General features: G+C 36.9%; 1 protein-coding gene across 2 annotated transcripts in view; it reads right to left on the reverse strand.

Annotated features, from left to right (window-relative positions):
* MED23 (mediator complex subunit 23) overlaps nt 1-20,587 on the reverse strand; it is a 39,021-nt gene extending 18,434 nt beyond the window's left edge. The window contains exons 1-14 of one of the 2 annotated variants that reach the window (XM_026120070.2): nt 20,271-20,587; nt 17,966-17,997; nt 17,762-17,849; nt 16,882-17,006; nt 16,635-16,746; nt 15,766-15,864; nt 15,104-15,205; nt 14,126-14,195; nt 12,259-12,371; nt 10,909-11,004; nt 10,300-10,317; nt 3,797-3,997; nt 2,289-2,432; nt 577-722 (exon numbers count right to left, since the gene is read on the reverse strand). In XM_026120070.2, the coding sequence (XP_025975855.1) occupies nt 577-722; nt 2,289-2,432; nt 3,797-3,997; nt 10,300-10,317; nt 10,909-11,004; nt 12,259-12,371; nt 14,126-14,195; nt 15,104-15,205; nt 15,766-15,864; nt 16,635-16,746; nt 16,882-17,006; nt 17,762-17,849; nt 17,966-17,997; nt 20,271-20,330 (1,406 nt within the window). In that variant the 5' untranslated portion in view covers nt 20,331-20,587. The remainder of the gene's footprint in view (nt 1-576; nt 723-2,288; nt 2,433-3,796; nt 3,998-10,299; nt 10,318-10,908; nt 11,005-12,258; nt 12,372-14,125; nt 14,196-15,103; nt 15,206-15,765; nt 15,865-16,634; nt 16,747-16,881; nt 17,007-17,761; nt 17,850-17,965; nt 17,998-20,270) is intronic. The other variant, XM_026120073.2, reaches the window with a different exon arrangement.
* Between the last annotated feature and the right edge of the window lie 1,315 nt (nt 20,588-21,902).

Here is a 21,902-nt window from a genome sequence, read left to right on the forward strand (position 1 = left end):
GTTTCAGTTTGTGCCCATTGCCTCTTGCTGTGTTGCTGGGCACCACCGAAAATAGTCTGGCCCCATCCTGTTGACACCCTCCCTTAAGATTATTGTATACATTGATAAGAACCCCTCTCAGTCTTCTCTTCTCCAGGCTGAACAGGCCCAGCTCTCTCAGCCTTTCCTCATAAGACAGATGCTCTTAAATACACTTTAAAAATCACCTTTCCAAATGAAAGTTAGCCCAACGTACCGCTTATCATATACAGACCACCCACCACTTTTTCTTTTCAAACCGCAGCATAATAAAACAGAATAGTCAATTTGCTTTCTGATTCTCTCCATCACTAGAAAACATTTACTGCTCTTGGTTGTAACATATGATTTAAAGTGTCATAACAGCATTTAATTTTTTATGAAACATATTGACTTTGAGCTCTTAGTACTGTCTACTCCTTTGACTAGCCCTCTTACAGAGTAACTGAATAAATAAAACAGCATCCCATCACATAGTACATTCTGAATACAGAGTTGGAGCTTGTTTTCCCATTATGTCTAGAAACAATCAAAACACAACAAAAAACCCAAACCTACTCATGGTGAAGCTTCAGAGAATGAGGAATGGGAATCTGTAACTTGGAGTTATCGCTATGAGCCTTCCGATTCAGGTGAATCCAAATACAGGTCATTGCAAAAGCGTGAGTTGACTGAGGTTTGTTGATATCAGGTACAGGAATACACTAAAGAACGAACACATGAACATGACATAACCGTATGCATTTATTTACAGAAAAACAAATTAGATAGCCAATATTCACAAAGATCAAGTCTTTTTCCTTTTCTGACCTGCAACACCATAAAGAAAATATTGAAGGGACAGATTCTATTCTCACATATCTACGCAATTCTAAATCAAGATATCTGGAAGAGAACATGACCTTAATTATTATCCCTGAAATATAATGAACCGTCTAAAACCTCAAATGGAAGTTCATATACAAATTCAAGACATGTAGTTACAAAAGCATATACTTTTACTCTCAGTCTCAGACTTGCATAAGATATGATTTAGAAATAATTATCATACATGCGTCCAAGTAGAAGCAAGTCTTCCATGCACAGAGTCGGTATTCAGTGGTTCACTAGTATGAAACTTTAACTTTTCTAGCATCACCATTAGAACTAAGGATCAAGAGACTTCCCATTAAAAGGAACACATACATCCTAAAATTCAAGAAATTTTTGGTTACATGCTCAAGTGTGTTTGTGCCACTGAAAGAGGCATTCCGGCTCTCTCCTTTTGCCAACATCTGCAGTTCTTTCTTTTTGGTATGGTTACTACTACATAAACATCACTGTTAGCACAAGTGAGACAGCAGTAATGCACAGCCGAGGAGAAAATAAGACAGATCCTCTTAGGAGCAACAGCCTTGCATCATGTTTAAGCTGCTGATGAAACTGCATCCTCAGAAAAGCTCTAGTCCCATAAACACTTCAAAAAAGCATAACTCAGACCCCAACTGAAGTAAACGCTCCTGTCACTCTCCCCACATTTGGAGAGAGGCCATGCAACAAACTGTAGTGAAGAATTTATCTGGGTTAAAACTAACCTAGAAAGGAAGGAGGAGGAAAAAAAAAAAGTCATAATCCATAGTGGTTTGGTGCACCACACAGCTGTGTTAACCTGATCAAAACCAAAGGTACTATGATAAGAATCAGGACCTCCTGCTCACAATGCTCAATGCTGTCAAGGTGAAAAGTTTAAGAATTTACTCCAACTCCCCCTACCCCAGATACCTTCATCATAGTGGAATGTACTAAGCACAACCGCAATTTGATCTACTACCACAAAAATAGTTTTAAGTAATAATTAACATGAAACAAATTTAAGTGCCTTGTTCAGTTTTTTTGCTCAGGGAAAATACCACATATTGCATCATTTTGTATCAGCCCAGAAATTCCTTGGAAGGAAACATCAATGAATATTGTTCCTTGATGGTATCCTCAGTACTTGAACAAACTCCTCAAAACCTTAATTGAACTGGGGTCAGGGAAGAGATGAGTGAAGAAGGTCTCCCCCACACACTTTTTTTTTTTTTTTTTTCTTCACAAAACTACTCAGCACAAATGTAGTTACTGAAAAAAAACATAGCTAGGGGATACTAAAAAGTTTCATTTAATTATGAAATGCAGCTCTCCGATTATGCAGAATGCTCAAGAATGATAGTAATATCTAGGTATGAAGGTCTCGGGTTGAATGATAATTGAATATTCATCAAACTTTTAATTTCAGAGAGAAGACTTACTTCCTTCTCAGGATACAAGAGGTCAAAAAGCTTCATAACTGGGAGGAAGTCTGCCAGTGCGTTCTTCTGGATGCTGCCAGAGATGAACTGTAGTAGCACCCACATCAGATGGTCTCTTCCTTTAATGAGACCACGACCTGCCAACTGTCAAAAACACTCAGGAACAGAAAAATACTGCACACAGAAAAATCACTGCAAAGATTCCCATATAAGTAAAAGAACAGACTAAAATAGTTCCATTTTACTTGGGTAGGAACACAGGTTTTCAGGAAGACAGCAAACAGACACATTAGTCATAACACAGGAGCACTATCTGTGAGGGTCACAACAATTAATGGTAGGATTTAAAATGTATTCAGCTCTTAAGGGTCACAGTTCTGAAAAGCAGACACTCTTAAATATTGGACTTGTGATGTTGTAGCCCTTTAGCCAAGTAAACACAGTACTGCCATTGCTAGCAGCATGCCAGAGGCTTTATGTTAACTCTATAAAGCGTCAGTACCAGCACACCTTTGGCTTGCTTCATCTGGACTTGTCTTGGCCTGCCTGGATTTTTTTTTTTTTTATCTGTAATAGCAATCATCTAATAACTAGGTTACTATTACCTAGCTTGTTTTAGCTTAGATTCATGCAATTGTGTGGTGTAATGCCTACTGCTTTGATAATTTTCATATACTTCACCAGAGCTTAAATTAATGACCATTAAAGAAATGCAACAATTAGGACCTTAGTACAACTAATTGTAGGGATAACAAAGAATCCAACAAATGTAAAACATACCATACATAGTAAATTCAGATATAACATAGAAGCGTGGACCAGTGAAGATGGAGCAAAGCATACTGCGTGTTAGAAATCGTATCTAAATAGCTACAAGTGAATCCTAGAGTGAGGAAAAAACTGCCTTTTTCCCTTTTTTCAACATCATACTCTGCTCAGCAAGGACCTCAGCATGCTAACAACTTGCTGTAACCCCTCCTCTCCTCTCTGGTGCCTTCAGAGAGACATTTAGGACCACAGAAAAAAGGTAAATAGTAGAAAGTATATCACTTTCAACTGTATTATTATTAGGAACTAGCAGTAACTAGATAATTTATATTATAATAGCTAGTATCATTGTAACTGGACTAATGATTTCAAGAAACACATTGCAAATACCTTCATTGGGCCAACTAACTATAATTTTGCATCTGTTTACGATGTGTCTTTTTTCAGCTCACATGCATTGCAGTTACATTTAAAGCTTGGCTGTAATTTGGATACTACAGCATGGTATTCAGGTCATTTGAATTATGCCAGTTTATATCCTGATTCTAGCTACTTGTATATTTTGTGCCCAAATATAATGCAATAACCTATAACTGAATATACTGGAAACAGACTTAATTCACAACTCATAACTGGAGAATGTGTTTTACTTCTTTTACTTCAAGGTACTTCATGGAGGACAACTCTTCATTCATTTTGAAAGCATGTCTTACCAAGAAGGAGTGATACGAACAATTTACCTTTTGATGGAGTGACAGGACCATATGAGGAAAACTTGCAAACTGAAAGAGCACAAAGAAAATAAGCTGGCTGGAGAGATGCTGCCACAAAAGCTGACTGGTTCCACCATCATCAAACTTCTCTTCAGTCTCTGATCGTTCCATGGCATACACTACCAGATCCACCAACTGGTCCTCCAGCACAGGACAGCGCTGCTTGTGCTGTAAGGCAGAGATCAGATACAGTATTCCAAAAGCCTTGCAGTTAATTTCAGAACTACTACAGTTGCAATTACAGTACAGTATTTTGACAGAAGGCTGGGAAGCATGAAATGAAGTCTGAACTTAAGTTAAGGATAAGCCAGTGTATTAAAGCTGCACTATGTTACAGGTCACAATGATTTTTATATTCTATCATACATTACATAATTCCCTACTCGATCTCAAAACACAGCTCAATGCCCAAGTAATACTTTTTTTTTTTTTTTCAATTAAATAAATTTACAGTGAATACTACTTCTCTAATCTGCTATTCCATAAAGACAAAATCAATTATTTTAACACACTTTTTAAAGTCCATTTCAAAAAGTAGGGATCTACATGGAGAAAGAAAAATTATCAAGTATACCACCAAAACCAGAGGAAGCATCCCAAAACATAAAATGTAATGTTTAATGACTATTTAATGACCATTTAATGTTTAAATGACTGCTTAATGACTATTTCTTCTCTTTCTCACCCTCATTTTGGGTACACCTACAACTAGCAGCAGTATTAACATCTGGTTAGTATCCCATATCAGGTGTCCTATTGATATGGCACCACTTTGTACAAGATAACATTAAGATGACTTGAAAACAGTAAGTGACATGTTCTAAATAGTATATAGAATGGAAATTACATATCACAGCGATAAGCTTTTCAGATGTTGGATTTAGATTGCCACAATCCCCACAGTGAGCTATGCAAAAACACAGATCATTTAAAATACACCTTCTCTGATGACTTGCAACAATGACCAAGAAAAGAATGCATTATATATTCATATATGTACTTGTGTGTGTGTATATATATATATATATATATATAATGTATGCTATCTATATATGTGCTATATATAGGTACACTACCAGTAGTTTAGAACTCAGATTATTAGTTTTAAATTTTAGACTGTCATGGATAAATGCCATAGTGCAAGAACCTTGTATTACCCTGTATTAATTTGTTTACATTGGTACCAAGTACTACTTCTAAGGACAAACAAAGAAAAAGTGTGAAATTAAACATACTTCAGACAGTGCTAGCACTTCAGAAATATCAAACCTCCCTTTGTGTCATTATGATCTCGATTTAAAAATGGTCACATTCATATTTTCTACACCTGATGCCTGTAACATAATGCAGCCTTAAAGAAAACGTTACTTCAATGATACAAAACAAAAGGGACTGCGAAAAACTTACAATAAAAAAAAAAGGTCATCCAAATAAAACATTTTAGGGATGCCTTAGATGAGTTCTTTGACTTACTAGCCAGGCAGCCTAAAAATCTTTTAATTTAAAAAAGTAAGAAATAATAAAAGATAAGAAAGTTGCTGAAAGGAGATGCTTGTTCTAACCTTTGCCAATGACAGTCTTTTGCCATGAAAAATTCTCTTCAAATTAAAAATATAATGCAAGAATGCAAAAACTTGACAAAATGTAATGAACAGCATCCCCTCTGCTACATGCTCTTTGCCAGCTCAAAACTGCAGAAAGCTACAATTCTAGCTGTGCTTTCTTGAAGCATGCTTCACACAAACTTCTAACTAAAATATAAAGCATCAATTACTGCTTCACCTTGTCTTCCAATACACAATGCCATTGTCACGGATCAACCACATTACAGGTTTACAGAGAGCAATATTAACGCCACCAGTTGAGAATACTTTGTTTCCCTCTCCCTCCCCAAAAGCAACTAATTATGAAGCAGAGCAGGGTGCAACAGACAACACTACAGACTAGTTTATAATCCAGCATGCAAAACTACTGTGTACAGGGCTTGAAATTTAATAGTTTACTAAGCACGGGGTTAATGTCCAAAAGCCTAACTGTGTTAGGCTATATTAATTTAGAATAAAGTTATTCAAAGGATACAACAGGAAAATATTACTGTTAAAAAGAAAGCCAGAATTTCCAGTAGGAATTTTCATTATTCTGTATAATACTGAGACTGGGAAGTTTAGGAGTCAGAAAACTCAAAGAATAAATTCATCCTTTTATCCTGAAATCACATTTTTTTAAAGAATAATTTCTAAAGAAAAATATAGCAGTCCTTCAGTCTATCTCAATTCTTTAATTCTCCGGTAGTTCTGTATTTTCAGTGAATATACTTTTTGCATAAATTTTGTACCTGAAGTTTCGGTGCACTCAAGAGAAGTAAAGTATTGTGCTTATCTAAGAATTTGCAGGATTGGGACCTTGCTTTATTAACTGCTCATAACTGAAAGACGACAACCCAATATGTATTGAGATACAAGGATCAAAATATAGGTGAAAGCTGATCATCTCAAAAATAACTAGGAATTTATGTTTTTGTATGGTTTAAAAAAACCAACCAACCAATTTCTGATTATATATGGGAAAAAATACAGCATCCATAACCATTCCTTTTTTGTTTCTAACAATGTTATTTTAAAGAACAAAAATTTTTGTAATTTGTTTTAATAAATGCATATACTGCATTTCATTCTGTAAATAGTCTTTAAAGACTGTCAAATATGTAACCTCATTGAAAACATTATTAAACCACAGAAATACAGAAAATAAAAGTGCTACTGTGACCACTAGATACTGAAACTTCTCTCAAGACCAGCCCTCTAGTGGGGGTCACCTTTTTTCAGTAGATCAGAGCTTCAACTGTTTTAACAGCAATAAAAAGTAAAGAAGTGTTCCCTAAAAAATATATATATATATATAAAGAGATCACTAAGGCTACCTGCAAGCTATTATAGCTTCAAATACTTTAGAGAGAGATAATTTATCTCAAAAATATTTAACAAATACTGACTACCTACACTTAAGAAATGGATTAGTAAGACCAAATTTTGGAGCCCAAGATCCCTGTAAAGGGTGTCTCCAAAAGTCAGATTCAAAACGTGTAAGTTAAATGCCTAAAGTAGTTGACAGAAGAGAGGATTATAGACCTCTCTCTTACTTCATTTTCCAAAACCGTATATTACTAAGACTCTAAAACAGCCCTAAAGCCTGTTGTTTATATTGTGCCAGACCCTATTTCTGCAAAGTTCAGTGGACATTCTGATGTTTTCCTCATTAAAAATGGAATGAGATTCAACATGGAAATTGCACTTAAGTATCCTCAACACACACTTTTATAAATGGAAGTATCTCAAAAATAAAGTAATCGATTCTTAGGTCTAGGTACCTTGCCATGCTAACACTGATAATACCAGAAAGTCCCAGTTCCCAGTATCAACAGACAATAGTCTAAGAATATAAGGGAAAAGGAAAGTCAAGTTTTGGATACTGCGTTATGTCATTCCTTTCACTTGATGTTTTAATTCCACTTCCACAGTATGTGGCCAAACATGAAATACAACAACCTTCCTCAGGCAAACTGTTCTGGTCTGTAGCTATGCCAGAATATAACTACTCATTCACATGGACAGAGTATGGTATAGATAATTTCCTACTCAAAGCTGCATATCACCACTGCTGGTTTAAAGGTGAACAGCCAAGTATGCTGCTTAAAAAGCAAAATCATTAACACAATACTGCTAATTAAAAGTGTGTATAACACAGAAACAAAACATCTGAAAATTACCTTTCTTTTCAGCACACTCCAATCCACAGAAATCAAAATTTAATATAAGCTTAAAGCCAATTTCATTGCTTAGAGGACTGCAATGCCATCCAGACTGTAATTACGCAAGCAAAAAGGACATTTTCTTTTTCATGCTAGTCTGTATGTACAGATAAGATAAAGATGTAAACCAGAATTTTCAAAAGTGACTTCACGACTAGCTGAAGACATTAGTAGAGCTAGATTTCAAGAAACAAAACTTAAGTGCTCTGAAAAGGGGCCTCTAAACTGAATTTGGCATCAGTAATGTTAACTCTAAACTGTTAATCACTTTTCAAAAATAAATTGTTACATACCTTCACAAACTTATTTAAAGCTAAATAACCATGGGAAGAATTAACCCAACTGATAGCAGAATAGAAATTAACATGATAAAATAAGAGTTTAAATCTGTACTTCCTATAGACCAGTTAGACTTCTAACAGCTATAAAAGAGAAGACACTATCCCACCTGGACTTAAAGCCGTATACTTCATATAGGTATAACAACAATAATCATCTCCTAAAACCCCATGAGAAAAACCTAAAATCCTCAAAGGAACAGGTATGAATTTATAAGCGTATCAAATTTAACCTTCACGTTTCTCTCTGCAAGGTTAACAGGACAGCTGAATTTGTACTTTTTACGCAACTCAAAGAGGCCTTAGATGACCATATTTCTAACATGGTTCTGCTTAGTTAAAACAGAACCCAAAAATTCAACTGTTCATCTTCAATAATATTTGAGAACTAGGGTAAATCTCCTGTTTAGCTGAACCATACCTAGTTTGTGACACCAAGAGAGTCAAATGAAGGCTCCAGTCCTGCAATCAGATCTGCGTAAATAGTTGACAGGGCCTAAGCAGCTTCACTTAAATAAAAAGTGATCATTGCTCTGGAGGTGTTTCTGCATTTATTTTGAAACAAGCTTGGCACTATTTGCATTTCTACATAGTTTTTATTACACTAACAAATCCGTGCCCTTCAGTTTACACAGGTTAGTTCAGTTCTAAAAGTGCAGAATTATACAGGCATTTTACTGAAAGCACCAATACAGCTACAACACTTTTGAAAAGCATCAAGCTCTTATTTTTCATCAGGTGACTACATCACCAAATACAGCCAAAACATCAAGTTAATTTGTATCTAAACATAAGTAAAATTTTATGTTTTCCACAGTTTTAAGCAGAGTATAACAGTGTTTAAATAGAATGTTTAATATTTCCTCTTCTATGCTACTATACCACCCTGCTTGTATTTTCACTGGTAAATATTCAACAGCCTATATATCTTTATGTTGGTGTAACAGTAGTAGCACAGCTATAGTTCACGTTCTGTCAGCATTTCCTTTATAAGCTACATTCTTCAAGTTTGTTCCTTGGCCATAAAAAGTCATACCAGGTTGAAACTTTGTGTAGAAATTCCTATACTAGAAAATAAATTTTAAAAAGTATACCTCAATATACTTCAATTCATAACTTCAATTGAATTTCCTTCAGTTATTTTTAGAGAATGGCAAAGTAGGAGTTAAAACCAGCATTTTTAAAATCAGTATTTTTTGACCTGAAGGCACAGACCACCAACAAATAGTTAGAAAAATAAAATGTGTTCAATATGTATTTTAGTCTTGATCTTGTATAATTTACCAGCTACAAGATACATAGAGGGATAGTTTGTTATCTAAATGTAGACACAGAAATAGACACAGAATACAAATACTGCTCATTTGAACACTAAACCTAGCAGCTCGTTTCCAAGGTTTACCATTTCAGCTGCTTTAAAAATCTCAGATACAAAAGATATTGTATACAACACAAGAGTATTGTTTGCCAAGATGTAGGAATCTGCGCATTCAAAAACATTGTCCAAATCCAGAAATAGTAATATTTTATTTTATTTACAATGGGAAATATACACAAGGTTTCAGAATCATGTAAATTTTATAGTCAAGTTACAAATCTGAAAAAAGTTTCTTAAATGGAAACACTGACACAACCTTCACTATAGTATTGCAAACAGCAACGCTATTTTATAAATCTTAAATGATTTTTTAAAATAGGTGTGGAACTGATTACTGTAACTAGAAGGGATCAACTATAAATATAGGACCTACATTTCAAATTTCAAACACAGTCCACTTGGTTGATTTGCTCAGGCCATGAATTGTTCACAAGTAGTCAAATTTTGGAACTATTTTTTCCCTGGTATTCATATCATCTTTCTTTCACCTAGTTTAGAGAATATTTGAATTTCATGTTGGGAAGTTTGTTACAGAGGCTTCCTGATAATAAGAAAACTCCACTAGCAAAGCTTATTTCTACAACGGTTGTATTTATAATTTTATAATTTTACAATTGAGTGCAGTGGATATTTTCCACCGTATACAGAAAGAAATCTTGAATAATCTCTCCTCATCTGAAAATTCCAGCAGACAAAGTAGAAGTTATGACAGATAAGGGAAATGGTAGCAGTCCATTCCAACCAAAATCTTAGGATCAAAGGACCACTGTCAGTTTTATTTTTCATCTCTTATATCGCAAAAGATTTGTAATGAGAATTTGCCCTTGTTTAATGGTCCTGCCAATTTCAAGCCCTGACTGTACATGTATTCTCTAACTGGAATCAGTGGCTACAAAGCGGCCAGCGTATCGTTAGTCACAATACAACAGTAAGGTTGTGAACATACCTGAGCAATGTTCAAGGTCTAGAGCATTGGAGGATGGGCAGGACAAGACAGGACAGAACAAAAATAAAGGAAGAAAAAAAGAAAAGACAAAACAGTGACTATGAGGCCAGCCTCAAGGAACCCCAAGTCAGACCAAACCCTCCCATTCTAAGATATAAAAAGAAAAGAAACAAAACAAACAAACAAAAACCAACACAAAATCTAGCTTTCCATTATTCTAGTATTGTAACATGCCAATATAGCAAAATATAACAATGTTTTGGAAACTAATGACATGAACAATGACCATTTTCTTATTTTTTGAGCTAGCAGTCTTCTACTGTCTGTCAAAGGTGTACTTGAGGCTGGCCTTATAGGAAAAAAAAAGCAATGCAAAAAAAAATCATATTTTAAATCTCTACTTTTCAATTTAACATTGGTAAAGCAATATACAAATGATAGGAACAACAGTGTCCAATTAACCTAATATGATCTCATCCAAAAAAAAAAAAAAAAATCACCATCTGGACCTAAACTGTTTTGCTTAGTTAGCTATAGCAAAGAAAAGAGAAAAAGAATAGTGCAGATTCTATGCAGAATTAAATCATGTGTTACAGCGTAGTACAGTACCTGCTTATTCAGACCTAGCATATTGCAGACCATATCCCTTGAATACGGTTGTTCCAGCACATATCTCAACAAAGCAGTCTGTGGCTCAAACAGATCCTTCAAAAAAAAAAAAAAAAAAAAAAAAAAGCACACATACGAACATATATTGCCTCAACATTATGTTTAAAACTACCATTTAACTGAGTTAAACAATACAAGAATGAGTATTTTATCTATGAAGATATGTGTTATCTGGTGGCAAATCCTTTTGCTCTCTGATACCCAAAAGAAAGGAGGAAGTAACCACACTTAAGTACTGGTAGATTTTATGAGGAACAAGTAGAGGAAGATTGTTTGACTAAAGAATGGCATGCTTTCTGAAAACAGCCTTGAAATACGGTGAGCAGGGCTCTGGAAGACCATCAAGAACTCAGAGGGTGCCAAGTAAGACAACTGAGGATGCGCATGACAGAGATTGATCAAAATCATGAGTAGCATGGAGAAAACAAGTATGGAACAACTAACTGCTCACTGTGTCTTCCAATATCTGAATCAATTAAAAAAGGCCAGAATTTGAATCTGAGGCCAGATTCAAAGCAAACAGAAGGAGCTGATTCCTCATACAATATGTAGTTGAGTTGCAGAACTCCTTGTCAAAGGGATGCTGAAGATACTAGAAGTTTACGTGGGCTCAAGAGGAGAGAGAATATTTGGAAGAGGAATTCATTGACAGTTATTAAATACACAGAAACCACATCTGTCTCAAGAAACCCCACACTGAAAATGCCTGTAGACTAAGAAGACTACATATGCCATTACATATACTATCTTCATATTCTTCCCCAGAAACCTAGAGTACTGGGTATGGGATACTGGGTAAGGTGAATTTTTGTTCCGACCTTTTATGGTTCTTAAATTCTTTCACTAAATCACTATTTCACATTCTTGAGGTTTAATTTTAAATACATTATATTTAAGTGTGAATGATAAAGTAAGCTTTCCTACAGAATAACAAAGAGCACAGAAAAAAAGTTACCTTCCCAGTCTCCTCCTCCTTCCCATTTCTAATCTAATTTTCAATCCATTCTCTGCACTCACTTGCTCCCTCATAAGCACACACTCACAAAGCACATGAAACACCTCTTGCTCTTCAGTGCCCAGGGCAGCAGTCACACCACACACTACTTTAAAGGTCCTCCACATACAGTTTGAAGTCACTGAAGTATGTAACACAGTGAAAACACTTACATCTTCAATGTTAGCCTAACTGGAACAAGATATTAACAGTTGAAATGAACTTATTTTCCCTAATGATATAAAAGCTTTGTATTTATTGAATACAATTTGTTTAAGAAGCTTCATAAAACATACCTTATCATATGGTAAGAGACCTTTCAAAGGAAAACGAAGGGTTGTAGGATCCAGCTTCCATGAGTTACACATGGCACCTGAGTTATTTACCACAGGAAGAAGACTACAGCGACCTACGTGCAATGAAACATTGTAAATTCTAAAACAGCGAAATGGGCCTATTGTTTAAGCATTCTGATGCAAAAGTGGCCTCAGCCACTTCTACACTTTCACTAAGCAGCTGATTAAAAATCAGCTTCAAGCTTTATTTTTCCAACAGAAAGCTAACTTTTTGTCTAACAAATTATAATCCAAGGAGTTAAATCCTTAATCTGCTCAGTCTGGATATCATCAAAATTAAAATATTTGAAAATATTAAGCTAAATGTGACATTAATTCCCTGGGGAAAAATCACAGCATTTCATACGTCAAAGCACAAAAAGTTCTGCTCCGTAAATTATTAGAGTTTTATTTCATCCTTAGAGGAGCAACCTCTGTGCCTGCAAACCTTTCAGTTTACCAGAAGACTATTCTTCTATTGCCACTGCCTGACCCTGGGATGTAATTTGGGTACACTGACTCTTTCCACAAAGAAAATGGTATTACTAATATATGCATATGATTTATTCTTTTTGTTTTCCTTTGTTCTCCCCGTAACACACACTGTGGCAGAATTCTGTTCAAGATTAAAACAGTCAAACACAGTCTCCAATTACAGTCAAAGGAGATCTAGCCAATTCAATCAGTGTAGGCCAATGTGATTCAATGTGATCAGATACCAAGAGTCTTTTGTAGGGTAAGCTTAGACACTTTAGTTAGTGTAGATTAGACACCTAGGATTTATTGCAGTTGCTTAAGTGTAGACATCTGAACTGAGCCCCTAGTGCACCTATATGTAAGCATATACATTTTGGTGTTTTAACTTGGACCTGAATCTCATTGTCAGTTCAATTTCCATGGCTTCTATTGTTCAAACTGGCCATATTGCTATCAGATAGAACAAAGCAAAATTTATTTATATCTCCCCCTCAGCCATCTCTGCATTGGCCACTTATACATACAAGATTTATAAAAATTAATCTGTAATCCCCAAACCATACACACAAAAGCTATGTCACATTTAATACAAGAATAACTACATGCTTTTGAAACATGAAATATTTTGGGGCATTACAGATTAATTTACACTCTTAATCTCCGCATTAAAGAAGTTCAGTGACGATTAACCTTGTTCAGAGCTAAGAAATAATACTGCTGTTCTTGAGCAACTTAATTTTCAAATTATACAGAAAACATTTTTATTCTTTTAAATAAAAAAGCAACAGACATCACAGTTAAAACATCTGAACTTCACTCTTCAGATTTCTAAGAAATGAAGGTGAGCTTTTCTTTCATAGAAGAAGGAAGACAGCTGTCATCTGAGCTATGGGATGTTCAACCAAACGTCTGCAATAATAGCAATAAGGCTACACAGATGCAAAAGCTTCAGTGGAAATACGAAGTCAGAAAACATTCCATGACTAACATACCAGTGGATTTGTATTAGCTTGAAATCCTTAAACATAGAAAAGCTACAAGTTTCTTAAGGCCTATTGTAGTTAAATAAAAAATAAATCCAGAGGCCAGATTGGAAACTATATAGCCATGTAGCAAGAAGTCCACTTCCACTATCAGTCTACAGTCAAAAATGATTTTGAGCTCATCAGTATGGCTTTTCCCCTTCAACACCAAAAAGTGAAGAGAATCAAGTCTGAAAGTAAAGTGCCAAGAGGAAAGACATTACATAAAACATAAGCTCTGAATCATTTTGCTTAGATGAATATCTATGCCCCAAAAGGTTACAAGAAACAAATTTTATTTTGAAGTCATTTGTGCTTTCATCTCTTACCACAAATGGAATTTATTCTTGCTGTGGGTCTGAAGGTATCCACGAAATCCGATACTAAATTACCTAGTAACTGGGTGAGAAGGGGGAAAAAAAAAGTTACATATATTGATACAGAATAAGACTAAAAAATAATTTATGCATTTTAAGAAAATATACAGGCAAAATAACTAGCTTCTCACACATTTCAACATGTAAGAAAATAAATCCAGAAACTAAAACCACAAAAGGAAAATTGCAACACCATAAAGATGAGGCAAGAAGCACTATTCCGACTTTGCACTCAAATGAGAGTTAATATGATAACCGTTTCTCATAAATGTACTGTATTATTTCAGTGCACACTATTTAGTAGTATAAAATTTAAGACAATTTAAAGTTTAGAGTTTCCATGCATAGTGAATCCCCATTTTCCTCTGGATAGCAATTTCACAAAGGCCATTCCACAACTACACCTTAGATTAAATCTTGGCTCAAGTGAGGTCAATGACACTTTTCCGATTAATTCTAGAGGGTCAGGATTTTATCCTTTGAAGATACCTAGTTATTTTAACAGAATACAAAACCTGTTTTTAAGGAGACATCGACTGTTTTCACTGCACTGAGCCTCAAATATTTTTGCATAGCTGAACTTAAACAAATAAAAAACTCCACTGGTCTGGAAGTTGAAGTGGTTTCTTCTCCAGAAGCTCAAAATAAGCACAAAATGGTGGGCAAGCACAATCTGCATTTCCAAACTTATTCAACAAAAACAACTCAGTGCTTCGAGAGTTTTCAAAGTCAGGCTAGCAGTCCAAACTATGCTTTGAATTCCAAGCAAGAACACAGGCAGCTGCTGATGCAATTATAACAAACTTATATACTTAGTTCAAGTGCCTAAACACAGAACTTGTTGTTAAATACAAATTTTTAAACCTTCATTTAAACCTTTGTTTCGCATGGAAACCAACTCCAGATTATGTGATTTGATATCATAATTACCCAATGAGGAAGCTTTCCTTCAGGATATAGTTTCCTGATTTCTGTAACCGCAAAATACGCAGGTAACAAACATGCATTTCTTTCCAAAATGTAGGCTACCACCTATAAATAGGAAAAATGTATCAGCATAAAACACTTTGGACTAAATGATCAAAGGTGTAGTCATCTTACTAGTCTGAAGCAGCACCATAAAAATAGTTATCAACAAGAATTAAAATATTTTTTCTTAAGTTGTACACTGATATTACTATATTAGATTATAACCTATTTTTGATTATGCAAGTATAAGTTAGACTGTTTAAGCCTTACTAAAACTATGTCTCTATGTCTGCCTACCAAGTATTTAAAGCAACTGATATCTTTATTCCATAAGAAAAGTGAAAAAAGTTAAACCTCAGCATTGATTTCTAAGTCAAACGTGGGGTCTGAAAATCCTTTAGAAATTGCACTGTTTTTCTACAACATCCCCCAAAGCTGTTCATTGTTTAAGGTTTAAAACACATTTACTAAAAAGAACTAGTGGAACACAAAGAATAAGCCTTTGCTGTTGATCTGTACCAACTCTCAAAGACAGCCATCTCAGTCTATTAGCAGCTGATGAATGTCCAAAGAATGATGCCCATTTTTTTTTCCATATAGTAACATAAAATTTAGATAGCTACCTCTCTTGCTGCTAAAAGTTGCTGTACAACAGCTGAGCTCACAGTGTTAGGAATTGTTAGGATTTTCTCCAGGATCACTTTCAATAGATCACGCACACCCTGAAAAAAAGCATACAAAATCAACACTCTCAGAGATTCTTTATTTCTGGCAAGAAAATTACACAATGAAAATTATCAAACAATACTTTCAGTGCAATTGGCTTTGTGCCTCTAAGTGTCAGTAGACAGACTGCTACTGAAAATGCAAATGCTAATGACACTAAACCCTCTATGGAACCTCTCAAACTTAGGCTGCCCAGGACAGAAAATAATTGTTGAACTTTGGATGTGCATCCAGAGATATCCAGCTTACAACGGCTTGTTCAGACTGCCCAAAGTACAATGTTGTATTTCACAGTTTTTTGCTCTAACATGCCCACCTATACTAGTGAGGTGGTCCACAGAGAGATGCGTGGCTTTCTACTGCTTCTGTTGGAATCTTAGCCTGCCAAAGGCCCAGCCTTCAGGGCTCTTTTTCTACACAGCAAAAAGAGGCAGAGCACAAGCATGAATATCAGCCTTAATGCTAGATAGTATTACCTTTCCATCTATACCACTTCCACTCCTTTTTCAGTGACAAGCTAAATAACCCTAATACAGATGTGTAAGGGAGAAAAGAGGAAAAGGAGGGGTTATGCCTCCATAAGGTATTATCTATTAAGGTAAAGCTCAGTTACGAAAAAACATTAAGAATGGTTTCACTGAATTAATTTTTTTCTTTGATTATCAAAGCAGACTTTGGAGCACTGGAAGTCACCAACATAAAATCATAAAAACAAAGACAGAAGAGAATGTGTCTTCTCACAAAGAAAAGAGTGGCGGGAAGATACCTTGTAGTCTACACCTCCAATTATTTTCCGGACCAATTTAAATGTTAATGCCCACAACTGTGTCCTTTCCCATTCAAGTGTATCGGAGTTTATCAGAGATTCACAAACCATCCTAGTGGAAGGAGACAATGCAAGAATGAATGAAGAGCATAAGCATATGTTCTCTAACAATACTTTTACAATGCCATCATAAAACACCCTCCAATATTACAGTTCCCATATACGGACTCATTCCCCCTTAGCTTACCTGGGTGGCAACAGTCCAGTTTCTACTGCCATTGCTAAACAATCATAAAGAAAAGAAATTCTTTTAGGACTATGCTGGCTATGAATGAATCTCACAATCCACTGGACACACTGTTCATGGGATTCCTGAAAAAAACAATAGAAGGGAGAAATAATGTATTTGCAGGTAGTGAAACAAACTCTAAAACATCATATACTGACCTACCATGAAGAAATGAAACTGACAGAGGGTAAGAACTCAAGATTTAGGATGTGAGGAGTCCAACTCCCTAACACTCAATTTTCCACAAGTGTTTTGATCTTATTTTAATAGGACATCTGAAATAATTCCTTCTGAAGTCACACCTCATAGCTAAAACACTGATTTCTAGAGTCAGGTTTTTTTTCACGTGTAAATTACCCAGCACAGAATAGAATAAAATAGACCTTTATTCTGTATTATTCTTTACTTTTCACAGTTAAAAATCAAATTTGCTGAAAATGAAGATGACCAGGTCTCCAACTACAAGAAGAGATCTAATTTTTGGAAGGTAAATTTTACACATAAACATCAATTTTCATTAAATGTTTCCTACATTCACCTCTACCAAAAATCCTGTAAAAAAATTACCCCCCCCTTTTTTTTTAATTACCATTCAACTTCGATTTGGTTACCTTTATTAGCACTGTACACAAACCTTTGCTAAGCAGCTATATAATCTCATTAATGTCAAAAACTAATCTTTTTTCTTGCAAAGTCTTCCTATATTCTTTATCGTACCATATCTGAAATCATATTCTGAGTGACTGCAAACAGACTTTATACGTTAAGTATTTGTCTACTAGACAAGCTGTTATTGTATTACAAAAGTATATACACAGACAACAAATTAAATGGTAACCTGGGAAAGACTGCTCCAGAACTGTCTAAAAGCACCCAGGCAGCTGATCAGTTTGGTTCTCTCATCTTCAGGAGTGTCCATAAACATACTAATGCAAATAAGAATATTATTTATTAGCAGTACACCAATGAAAGAGCGCAAGTAGAAAATAGAATTACATAGAAAATCATGCATCATGCCAAAATAAACCAACATTACACTTACCCAGGAAAAGCTTCCTCAATTACTTCTGTTTTCTGTAAGAGAAAAACCCTGAGTAAGCCCACTGCGAAAAGGTTTGCTGGGAGTGCTACACCATCAGAATAAAGCACTAAGGACTAATAGTCCTACTGTTACGGGACAGTGTTAAAAGGCCTTCAAGCAGATTTTTAAGTTTGACTCTTTAGAATTTGCGCTTGTTTTGCTTTATATAAATGTTTTGACGTTCTATATTAAGGCTCTTTTTTGCTTTATATAAATGTTTTGAGGTTCTATATTAAGGCTCTTTTTTCTTTTCTTTTGAACACTTAGAGATTAATTTACATCCTGATGTTGGAGAAATTATTCACTTCTGTAATTGCAGCTCATCTTTCATATTTTAAAGAATGAATCCTATTCTGAATCCTATCCTAATCTGAATCCTATTAACTTTTTGGCCCAGTTATGTTCTGTGACCCTGGGTTACATATATCAATTATGCACAGAGTTGCTTCACCTTGTGAGTTTAGATCCATTGCTTTTTAAATTTCTATTTAATGATCATATGGTCTTGTACTGCGAGAAAGACTAGATATGAACACCCAATTTATCTCCTCTATAACATTCATTTTTATATGCCATTTTGGTCAAAGGTTTCTATACCATTATTCTAATTTATCAACACTACCCTATAATTATTTTTGCCTTTTACAGGCATTTTGGTATTATACTCAGATGTGAAGTCTGTAACTGACATGTTTTCATTATTATTTTATTATTTGCTGTTTCCTCTAGTGTATAATCTTCTTGGTGATTCTTCTCAGTTGTAAAGTCTCAAACTGACTGCCTCTGCTACTTACAGCTTTCTCAAGAGGCAAAAGAGAACCTGATACTCATCTGTTCTGCACAGAAGCTTAAGTGAGTTTCATTATTGTCTGCAAAGTTGGTAATAGAAGCAGTGAAAGTTACAACTTGCTATTTTCTTCGTTATGGCTTCAAAAAAGCCCAGAGCAAAAGAGAGGTGCTTAGCACTGTCAACAGTAACATTCAGATTTAACAGTTAATCGTTTTATGTGACCAAGGTAATAATCATAATCCCAAAAAGGAACAAACAAACAAACCAAAAAAGTCCCATGAGCCTCTCAAAGTTTGTTAGGGACTTTTTTTGTTGGTGTTCCATAGTAATTTTAGGCAAACAACATTGCTCAAAAACAGACAATGACAAAACAGTTAAAATCACAATGTTAAACATGTGAAAACATAATCTGAATAACTGCTCAAAAATTAATCAGGTATGGGCAACTTAATACTATAAAATGAATGATGTCCTTTTCTATAAGGAATAGAAACAGAATGTATATGCAAAACAAAGCAGAAATACAACCTTTTGTCTACTCTAATTAAACTTGTGAGCTTCATTATCAGTTAGTCCTCTCTAAGAGGCCTATACAATTTTTTGCTCAAATATAGCCAGTTCCACCAGCCTCTTCTCTCTCAGTCCCTCTGAAACTTCTGTTCAGGTCCTTCCAAGCTACTGATGGTCCAGGGTTTCTGGCCATAACACTAGGAGCCACAAAGTACTCAAATCTACCAAAAGCTGCCAGTGGGATCACCTGCCTCATTCACGGTGCTACCCATCTTCCTCTTCTCTACTCCACTACTGGCTATTCTTGCCCCTTCCAAGCGCCACTGTACTAAACACAAAATCCTAGTAACCTGTTATACAGGCCTTTTAACTATTTGTTTTATACAAAATGATGACTTTGTGATCTGCCGAACTATGCTTTGGTTTTGTTGGTGCCACTGTGGGGGCCCACTTCCATGATTCGTTCAAGCCATTCCATTTATTTAAGGAAAGCATCTTCTCAAGAAGCTCATAGTCTCATAATCTCTTCTAAACGCCAGCTTAAACCACGCTTATTTTACAGGTAATTCAACACACCACAGTTTGGCTTTAGATAAGTAATTCACCCTCCCCCCTGTATTACGCCCGATTCTACCCTGTGTTAGTCTCAACCGCACTATAAAGACTCATCAGACGGGAAAACTGCTGCTCTAAGAAACTCCCTCCCTCTGCAGATCCGCAGGGCACGTCCCGCCACGGGCTCCTCGGTGCCGCCGGTGACAGCACGAGCGCGGCCGAGCAGGACGGCAGCGACTCACCACGCAGGGGTGAGCGCCCACCGGCTGCAGCAACGCCGCCGCCACGACGCTGGAGACCTGTTTTTTCCCCGTTTTCCCCACACCCTCCCGCCCATCGGGCCGCAGCTGCGGACGCCCCTCTCTGCCCTCCCGCCTGCCCCGCTTCGGCGGCGCTCCGAGGCGGACTCACCACCACCTCCTCGAAGATGCTCTGTAGCTGCGTCTCCATGGGCACCATGGGGATCGCCATGGCGTCGCCGCCGCCCGAGCCGAGCCAAGCCGGGCCGGGCCGGGCCGGACAGCGCCAAGCCGGGCCGGACGGCAGAGCCCACGGCCGCGGCCTTCGTCAGGCGGGACGGCGGCGCGGCCTCCCCTCCCCCACGCCGGAAGCTCCGCGCCCGAACCCACCCCCGGAAACCGACTTCTCGGCTAGGCGGTTCCGAGGGCGAAAGCGTTCCGCGCCGCCGCTTCCTGCCGCTCTGCGGCGCGGGGCGCGAGGGCGGGTAGCGGTCGCTCGCGGGCGTTGGGGGCGGTGTTGGGGGCGGTGTTGGGAGCGCGGCGGTGACGCCGCCGCCGGGCTTGTTCCCGGCCCAGGGAGCGCCGTGGATAGTGCGGAGACCCAGCGCCGCGCCAGCAGGCGGCAGCCGAACCCGTCAGGCAGCACCGGCTTTTCAGGTCTAGCCGGTGCCGGCAGCCCCGTTGCAACAGCGGCTGCCCCAGCAGCTTCCTTAACAGCCCCCGGATGCCCAAACTCTTTAAATTCACTTCCCGAACTCAAACCTCCTCTGGGCCAAACGTGTCAGACTCGCGCCAGGCCGCTGATGGGGCTTCAGTAACGCCTTGAACTGCATTCGGCAGTACCCTTGTTTGGGGTCTGTGTGAGAAGTGGCCCGCGTGGCTTTGTAAGCCACGCGCTTTGCTTCATTTCATTTCATTTCATTTCATTTCATTTCATTTCATTTCATTTCATGTCAGTTTTTCATTAAAAGAGAAATTACTGTAAGCACGGGCGATGTCATAGCTGCTGAGGAAGTGAAAAGAGCAGCAGGCTGAGTGCCTGGGTCACACGAAAGCTGTGGGCATATATACTGCTGCTGCTTCCCTTTTGTAGGATCAGCAGCTGCAACACCCCCCCCCACCACCACCACCCTTTTCCGTCCTCTCTGATCCTTTGCCGAATCTAGGAAGAGAGTAAGAGTACAAGGAATAAAAGAAAGGGGAAAGAAGGGATTGTAAAGCCATCTAGTTGCCAAAAAGCCATCTTTGTTTTTAAAATAATTTGACAAAATACACATTCTGATTCTTCCTTACAGTAAGGAGCCCTCACATTATTATGGGACTATAGTTTGCTGTAAATAATATAAAATTGGAATTATTCATTCCCATAAAAAGAAATTGGTTAGAAATAACTGAAAATGCATTTATTCGAAAATGATGATACATTGTATATATGTACTGGTTTTTAGATTAAAAAATAAATGTAAAATAGCAAATCAAAATAATTTTAAAATCTTGTAGCTCTTTGACATTGTATTTTCTGACCCCTCTGTCTGTGACTATTTGATGGCATAGTTTCCTGAAACAGCACTGAACCTAAATTCAGCTAGCATTGGTAACTAAATACAGGTTTATGTCTACAGCAGAATAATCAAACCGATCTTCCTGAATCCTAGCTGATACTTGAAGGCTTAGAGCAGTGAGAAATTAAAATTTCCAGGTTTGAATTGAATGGAAAATAACAGGATGTACCCACAGAGGAATACCTCACATTGAACTGGATAAATTATTTGTTCTAAATGTAAACAGCTTTTGTATAAACAAG

This window comes from Dromaius novaehollandiae, chromosome 3 (genome assembly GCF_036370855.1).
Source record: "Dromaius novaehollandiae isolate bDroNov1 chromosome 3, bDroNov1.hap1, whole genome shotgun sequence".
NCBI lineage: Eukaryota > Metazoa > Chordata > Aves > Casuariiformes > Dromaiidae > Dromaius > Dromaius novaehollandiae.